Source organism: Propithecus coquereli, unplaced genomic scaffold, assembly GCF_000956105.1.
Source record: "Propithecus coquereli isolate 6110/MARCELLA unplaced genomic scaffold, Pcoq_1.0 Scaffold9, whole genome shotgun sequence".
NCBI classification, from domain to species: domain Eukaryota; kingdom Metazoa; phylum Chordata; class Mammalia; order Primates; family Indriidae; genus Propithecus; species Propithecus coquereli.
The window spans coordinates 19181161-19189621 of record NW_012155284.1 but is presented as its reverse complement, the minus strand read 5'-3'; the positions used below and the strand labels follow the sequence as shown (position 1 = coordinate 19189621).

Here is an 8461-nt window from a genome sequence, read left to right as displayed (position 1 = left end):
TGAAAAATCTCCCATTACATTACATAATTGGAATGTAAGGTGGTACCCAAAGCAATAGGAATATTTTTATCCATTTTTAAATAAGCAAAGTCTGTGTCTGCAGTAGGAGGCATTCAGCCACAAGAGAATACGGGCAGATCTCAAGTGCAAGCAAAAATCAATCCAGAGAGTACCACAAGCCAATTAGTGGGTGTTGCTCTCAGCTTTTTGGGTAATTGCTCTCAGAGGAACCTTCCAGGTGCTCCACAATCCAAGTGCACCACTATTTTACAAAAGGGCAAAGCAAAGAAAAAAAATTGACAAAATACTCTCCTAAAGTCCAGTACAAAAGCCCAAATCTCACTTCTTACTTTCTTACAGAAATAAATGGCTCATGTGAGAATACTGGCAAAGCCATTTAAGGATGTTAACTGATCTAAATACCAAAATAAAAAAAAAAAAACAACACTAGATACAGTATAAAAAACAGAATTTATTTACATTTCATGTATTTTCAAAAGGATGAAAATATATTTATAAAGAAGTAGACTCATTTTATTTAACTGATTTGTGTTTCTCATAAAAACAATAAAAATTTCACTTAGAATCACAGGTCTAAGGTAACCCAAATAATTTATCCAGTTCAATTTTCCGTCTTTAGCTAAGACTGAAACTATACTATTGTAGGCAGATGAAAATCCACTACACTTATAGGTAAACACCAACTTATATGTTATAAAAATATCAGCTTTAATAAAATCTGTCATAGCATCCAACGAATCTGCAATAAAAGACATAGCCATCAAAATATAGGACATTAAGATTTTTGTACAACAATGAAAAATGGAATTTACATAGGAGAAATCACAAATGGCTATTAAGCCAACAGCATCACAGTAACAGCACACAGTGTCTTTCTTATTGAAGTATACACAGTGTTTTTAAGACTTGGTTATAACAAAGACATCAGTCACTAGGATGTACACACAACTATTATAAACACCATGAAAAACAACAAATAAAAAGATGAAAATACTTTACCCTTAAATTTGGTAACAATTACAAACATGTTAACATTGCCACTATATATTTGACTCAATTGTTTTTATTGATTTGTACACTTTAAAAATAGCACTGAATTTTATAAAAATACTGATATGGCTCAACATTTTTTAAGTCAGATAACCTTTATCTGAATTTCAGTAGTCTATATTTTTTTGCATTTCTTTCTTCAACCACCATAGTCCTTCTCCTAACCTACGAATCATTCAAAACAACAACAGAAGGTCTCTAACCCCTGTTGCTGCGGAAGTATTACATTCGAAAACTTCTAGTTCTTTGAAATGGTTGGAAAGGCTTTTTTAGTGCCCACATTAGTAACTGTGGTTTTGGTTTGGGTTTTTCAGGAAACAGAAGTGCTTCACTTTCTGGTGTAGGAAATCGTTCTCGGTAGACTTCAGGGTAGGATTTCTGAAACTAAAAAAAAAGGTCTAAGAAGAGTCAAAAAGACATACAAGAGCCAATAAAATTAGGCAGCACATTTTAAATAAGAGTTTCTGATCCCATGATTTCCTGTTTTTGTTTTATTTTTGTTAAATCATTTGATTCCAATTTCTATAGCACTAATTCATCTTTCCTTTGACCCAAGCTTCAAATAAAGTTTTCTTGTTAGTCATATTTCTTAAACATTCCCCGACTGACAACTATAAATAGATCTCACTTTTAAAACATTCACAAGTAACTCTGACCTGAAAATAACTTATGCTCTACACAGTTAAAGAAAATTTCAGCCTAATTACATGTCACCATCTCTCCGCTTTTCCAACTCTGCCCCACCAACTTCTGCCCAACTGGAAGAGAGAACCTTTTGGTATATATTTTTTGGTGAAAGGCTGATAGAGAGACAGTGTATTTTTCCTTTGATCTTCACCACTGAACTCTTCTCCAAAATTAATATGAGATTATGATTAGGAGTGTAGAACTCCAGTGCTCTGTGTGTAGTCCTGCATTTGCAGTATGACCTGGAATCCAGCTGTGCAGAGTTCAGTCTTTAAAAACAAAACCATTCACCCGATCGGGGATTGATCTTTAAGAATGGCCAGAGTAAACCTATTTTGAGTTGAAAACTATTGTCTAACATAAAAGGAACTAAAACTTAGTGCTACCTGAGGCAAGAAACCAATTTGACTGTGGCTATCTAAAGCCAATGGCTTTTAAACTAGACATTTCACATTTGTGAATTCCATCTGATTTGTCTTTCAAAAATATCAAAAGAAATCTGCCCTCACTGATTGCTTCTCTGAACTTAACGTAACTGTTCTGATAATTCACATCATGCCACATATCAAAACAATGGACAAATATTAGAGAATAGCTCCATAATTAAAGAGTTTGATAATGGCATAAGATCTACATTGGAGAGTAAAGATCTGAGAAACTGACCACAACTGTGTAAATCAATGAGACTTCTGGAATATATGAAGTGAATAATATACTTTCGAAACTTCTATGTCTCAGAAGATGAGATTTATATGAAACTTCTATTTATATTAAAATAGAGGAAAAAAGAAGAAACAACATAAGAACAGTAGGGAGGAGAAAAAATGACTTATGAAGAATATCCTTTTTACCTGCTTCAGTTTTTTCTTTTTCTCTTTGCTGGAGAGTTTGGCGTCTGTTATGACTTCCTCCAACAAGGCTGCCAGAGGTTCCTGAGAGCCGTATGCTCTCTGATATTCAAATTCCTCTGGACTAATTTGACGGCAAAATGATGGAGCAGATATAGTGATATCCATATCAGCTCCTGGGTATTTTATCTGAGGCAAAAAGATTAGTAGTGAAAGAAAATGGTGCATTGTCAAACTACAAAAATTAGTTCAGATCAAATACGGCATATCTTCTTGCACTACAGGAATGCCATGTCATTCCTCTAAATTTTATTGAGGGAAACTATATTGAAAGGTAAATGTATTCCCATAACTTCAAAATAATATGATTTAAAGTGACACTTCTTTTATTTCAAAATATTGAGGGGGTACAAATGGTTTTGTTACATGGATACTTTATACAATACTTAAATCAGGGCTTTTGGTGGGTCCATCACCAGAATAGTGTTCATTGTGCCCAACAGGTAAGTTTTTATTTGGCCACCTCCTCTCCCAGCCTCCCCTCTTCTTGGTTTCCAAGGTCCTTTATATCTCATTGTGCCCATGTGTACCCATCGTTTAGCTCCCACTGATTAGTGAGAACATATGATATGTGGTTTTTCCATTCCTGAATACTTCACTTAGCATAATGGTCTCCAGTTCCATCCAAGTTGCTTCAAAAGTCATTATTGCATTCATTTTTAGGCTGAGTAGTACTCTATGGTTTGTGCGCACGTGTGTGTGTGTGTGTGTGTGTGTGTGTGTATACACACCACCTTTTCTTTACCTACTCATCAATTGATGGCCACTTAGGTTGGCTCCACATCTTTGCAATTGTGAGTTGTGCTGCAATAAACATTTGAGTGCAGGTGTCTTTTGGAAAAAATGACTTCTTTTCCTTTGTGTAGATACCCAACAGTGGGATTGCTGGATTGAATGGTAGCTCTACATTTATTTCTTTGAGGAATCTCCATACTGTTTCCCATAGAGGTTGTACTAATTTAAAGTCCCACCAAGACTGTGTAAGCATTATTATCTCTCTGCATTCACACCAGTATCTATTGATTTTTGACTTTTTAATAATGGTCATTATGACAGGGGAAAGGTGGTATCTTATCATAGTTTTAATTTCTACTTCCCTAATGATGAGTGATGTTGAGTATTTTTCATATGTTTGTAGGCCATTTCTCTTTCTTCTTTTGAAAAACTTCTGTTCATATCTTTAGTCTACTTTTTGATGGGGTTGTTTGTTTTTTTCTTGCTGATTTGTTTCAGTTCTTGTAGATTCTCGATATTAGTCTTTTGTCAGATATACAGTTTGCAAATATTTTCTCCCATTCTGTAGGTTGTTTATTTACTCTGTTATTCCCTTTGCATTGTCAAAGCTTTTTAATTTAATTAAGTCCCATTTATTTATTTTTGTTGTGGCTGTATTTGCCTTTGGGGTCTTAGTCATAAATTCTTTGCCTAGGCCAATGTCTAAGAGTTTTTCCTACATTTTCTTCTAGCATTGTTATAGTTCCATACTTTAAAGTCTTTTATCCATCTTGAATTAGTTTTTGTATATGGTGAGAGACAGGGGCCTTGTTTCACTCTTCTGCATGTGGCTATTCAGTTTTCCCAGTACCATTTATTGAATAGGGCATCTTTATGACAGTGTATGTTATTGTCTGCTTTGTTGAAGATCAGTTGGTTGTAGGCAGATGGTTTTATATCTGGAGTCTCTATTTTTGTTCCACTCTCACACCAGCACCATGCTGTTTGGGTTACTATAGCCTTGTAGTATAATTTAAAGTCAGGTATTGTGATGCCTCCAGATTTGTTCTTTTTGCTTAGGATTGCTTTAGCTACTGGGGGTCTTTTTGGTTCCAAACAAAGCTTTAGGATTATTTTTTCTAGATCTATGAAATAAGACATTGGTAAACCACTTGAGGCAGTACGGACAGTTTCTTGTTTTTTTGGTTTTTTTTTTTGAGACAGAGTCTCACTCTGTTGCCCGGGCTAGAGTGCCATGGAGTCGGCCTAGCTCACAGCAACCTTAAACTCCTGGGCTTAAGCGATCCTTCTGCCTTCGCCTCCCGAGTAGCTGGGACTACAGGCATGCGCCACCATGCCCGGCTAATTTTTTCTATATATTTTTAGTTGTCCAGCTAATTTTTTTCTATTTTTAGTATAAACAGGGTCTCTTGCTCAGGCAAAAGAAAGCTACAGACCAATATACCTTATGAACATAGATGCAAACATCCTCAACAAAATACCAGCAGACCAATTCAATAACACATCAAAAAGACAATTCACCATGATCAAGTGGTGGGTTTCATCCCAGGGATACAAGGATGGTTCAACATATGCCAATCAGTAAATGTGATTCACCACATAAACAGAAGGAAAAACAAAGTCCATATGATCACCTCAATAGATGCAGAAAAGGCATTTGATAAACTCCAGCACCCTTTCATGATAAAAACTCTCAAAAAACTAGGCATAGAAGAAACATAAATCAAAATTATAAAAGCCATATACAACAAACTTACAGCCAACATCATACTGAATGAGGAAAAGTTGAGTCCTTTCCTGGCTTTCATGTCAAGGTGATACTGACTTCATAGAATGGGTTAGGGAGGATTCTCTAATATTATGGAATAATTTCTATAGCACAGGTACCAGTTGTTCTTTGTAGGTCTGACAGAATTGAGCTTGGAATCCATCTGGTCTGGGGCTTTTTTTTCTTGGAAGATTTTTTATGACTGCTTCAATCTCGCTGCCAGTTATTAATCTGTTTAGGATTTCTATGTCTTCCTGATTCTGATTGGGAGATTGTGTGTTTCTAGGAATTCATCCATTTCCTCTAGGTATTCTGGATTGTTTGCACAGAGGTTTTAGTAGTATTCACAGATGATATTTCTTGTTGAATTGCTCCCTTTACCATTATATAATGACCACCTTTCTCTTTTGTAACATTGTTGATTTAAAGTCTATTTTATTTGATATGAGAATGGCTACACCTGCTCACTTTTGGCTTCCATTTGCATGGAATACTTTTTTCATCCCTTTATCTTGAGTCTGTGTGTATTCTGGTGGGTTAGAAGTGTTTCCCGGGGACAGAAGATACTTGGATTGTATTTTTTCATCCATTCTGTCTTTTAAGTGGGGCATTCAGACTGTTCACATTGAGTGTTATTATTGATACGTTGGATGCAATTCTTTCTGTTCATTGTGTTGAATGATACCTTACTGTTTTGTTTTCCCTCTTGTGCTACTGTTTCATAAGAGCTGTGAGCTTTAACTTTTGGGTGTTTTTACACTGGTTGGTATCTATTGTGTTGTTCCATGTATAATGCATTTTTGAACATTTCCTGTAGAGCAGGTCTAGTAGTGACAAATTCCCTTAGTGTTTGTTTGTCTGGAAAAGTCTTTATTTCTCCATCATTTATGAAAATTAGTGTTTCGGAGTACAAAATTCTTGGCTGGTAGTTGTTCTGTTCAAGACAACTAAAAATGGGGCCCCAATCCCTTCTGGCTTGTAAGGTCTCTAGTGAGAAGTCTTGCTGTTAGCCCGATGGGTTTTCCTTTCCTTTGTAGGTTAGCTGTGGCTTTCATTTTGCAGCTTGTATAATTTTTTTTCTTCATTTTGACTTTGGCCAGGTTGATGATTATTTGTCTTAGAGATACTCTATTTGCTATGAATCCTCCTAGTGTTCGATGACCATCTTGTATCTGGATATCTAAGTCTCTGGTGATACCAGGTAAATTCTCCTCAATAATTCCCTCAAATGGGTTTTCCAAGTAAAGTCACAGTTTTAAATATGAGATTTTTACCTTTTTAAACCCAAGATCCATTTTAATAAATTAAAAAAATTCTTGTGCCTTCTTTGAATAAGATCTGAAATTTAAACAAATTAAACATGGTACTACGATCATCTCCAAACATTTCACCCATGAGAATCACGTGAAAACAACAAATGTACAGACACTGCACAAAGGCAAAAGGGAGAAGGGAAAAATAAGAGAAAAAAGGAAATCAAGATCTGAAAACCAAGACCTGTGAATAAATGAACGTATATTAAAAATATTTAATTTCAGAGTTTAGAGTCTTTTCAAAATTATAGCACACTGTTGTTTTTCTGCAGTGTATAAAATTCCCACTATTATATTCACATTTTTGGTTTGAGATTTTTTTTCTATAAGTCACAGCTAAAAATAAATATGTTGCCAAGAGGGGTTATTATTATACATTAAACACATTGCATGCCTCAATATCGGTTTATCAGATCAATTAGAGACAACCTAAGAGAGACAGAGCAGAAACCTAAGGGAAAGGGGACTACACAGGGCACTTCCTTTTTCATTTGAAGAAGAAGGGCAAAAAAACAGAAAAGGGCCAGAATAAAGGGTAGAGTGTGACAGCCATAAGCCTAGGGCATGAGAAAAACATTAGATACCCAGGAGTGAAGGGCATAAGAAGAGTTGCAGACAATAGGTAGAAGGCTTGTGTCAAAAGCATTGCCTACCTCACAATTTATCCCAGAGTCAGCCCTGAAACTGCCACAAAACAAATCACTGGAATAATCCAAGCAACACGGTGCATTTTCAGAGAAGCATTGCTCTAACTAAATATGCTATGGCATAGGGACTTGGGGGCCCAGGCAAGAGAACCAGAGATCTTAAGCTCTAAGTGTTAAAAGAAACAACTGCTTGGCAATTCTACTGTGTACTTCCAAGAGATAAAAAGTAATTGGACAATTGAGTAGTCATTGACTTTATTCAGTACACATCGCAGGGCCTCTTCACAAGATCGTGTTTACCTGCAGTAAAATTAATCATTATAGCTCAGTCGTCTGATCTTCACTTGACAGCAAAGGGCTCACGGGCTAAGCTGCTGCAATATATGCCTGTGCTATGTATATGAATACACAAACCTGGCAAGTATACAGGGCAAAATTGTTATTGCTACATTTCCTTGCAGAAATTCAGTGAAGTATTTCTTTCCAGTTTTATTTTTTTTAAATTTGGCTCATAAAAATATCAGGGGGGAAAAAATACTAAAAAGCAGTAAGATTACACTTTTTACCCATGAAGGTGGCAAAGTTATGTATGAGTGTTAATGGGGATATCCAAAATAGGCAAAGGTGCAAAGAAATGAATGCTTACTTTCTTGTATCACTGACAGGAATGTAACTTGAAACAATCATTCTAAAGGGAAATTTGGCGATATGCTATTAATACTTAAAATTTGTTCATTGCCTTTTACCAAGCAATGCCATTTCTAGGAATTTATTCTTAGAAAAAGAAAATAATCATAGATCAGCCAAAAAAATCTAGCTATAAAAATATTTACTGTTATATTGCTCACAAAACAGGAGGAAAAACATAGAAACAATCTAAATATCAACCAAAAAGTAAATTAGGGTATATCCATATTATAGGATACTATGTTACCAATAATAATGACATTGTAGAATAACAATAATGATGATAACAACAACAATGGCAGCTACAAATTGAAGGTTTACAATGTGATAAACATTATTTTAAGGACTTTACATGTAATAAGCCACTCAATTCCCCAAACAACCCAATGAGGTTAAGTATTATTATTCCCATTTTATGGATGAGAAAAGAGAGATGCTGGGACAGATGTGCAAGTAAAGACATTATATAACTTGCGTAAGGCCACAGTTAACAAAGGGCACATCATGAATTCAAACCACTCAGCCACAAAACACAGTGGTGATCTAGCACCTCTTGTAATTATCCTGGGTAGAGCTGGAGCCCAGTCTACTAAGTGAAGTATCACAATGATGGAAAAACAAGCACCACATGTACTCACCATCAAA

General features: G+C 35.5%; 1 protein-coding gene across 2 annotated transcripts in view; it reads right to left on the bottom strand.

Annotated features, from left to right (window-relative positions):
* Positions 1–459: 459 nt before the first annotated feature.
* DEPDC1B (DEP domain containing 1B) overlaps positions 460–8461 on the bottom strand; it is a 102634-nt gene continuing 94632 nt past the window's right edge. Inside the window, exons 10-11 of one of the 2 annotated variants that reach the window (XM_012664531.1) lie at positions 2610–2795; positions 460–1455 (exon numbers count right to left, since the gene is read on the bottom strand). In XM_012664531.1, the coding sequence (XP_012519985.1) occupies positions 1294–1455; positions 2610–2795 (348 nt within the window). In that variant the 3' untranslated portion in view covers positions 460–1293. The remainder of the gene's footprint in view (positions 1456–2609; positions 2796–8461) is intronic. The other variant, XM_012664532.1, reaches the window with a different exon arrangement.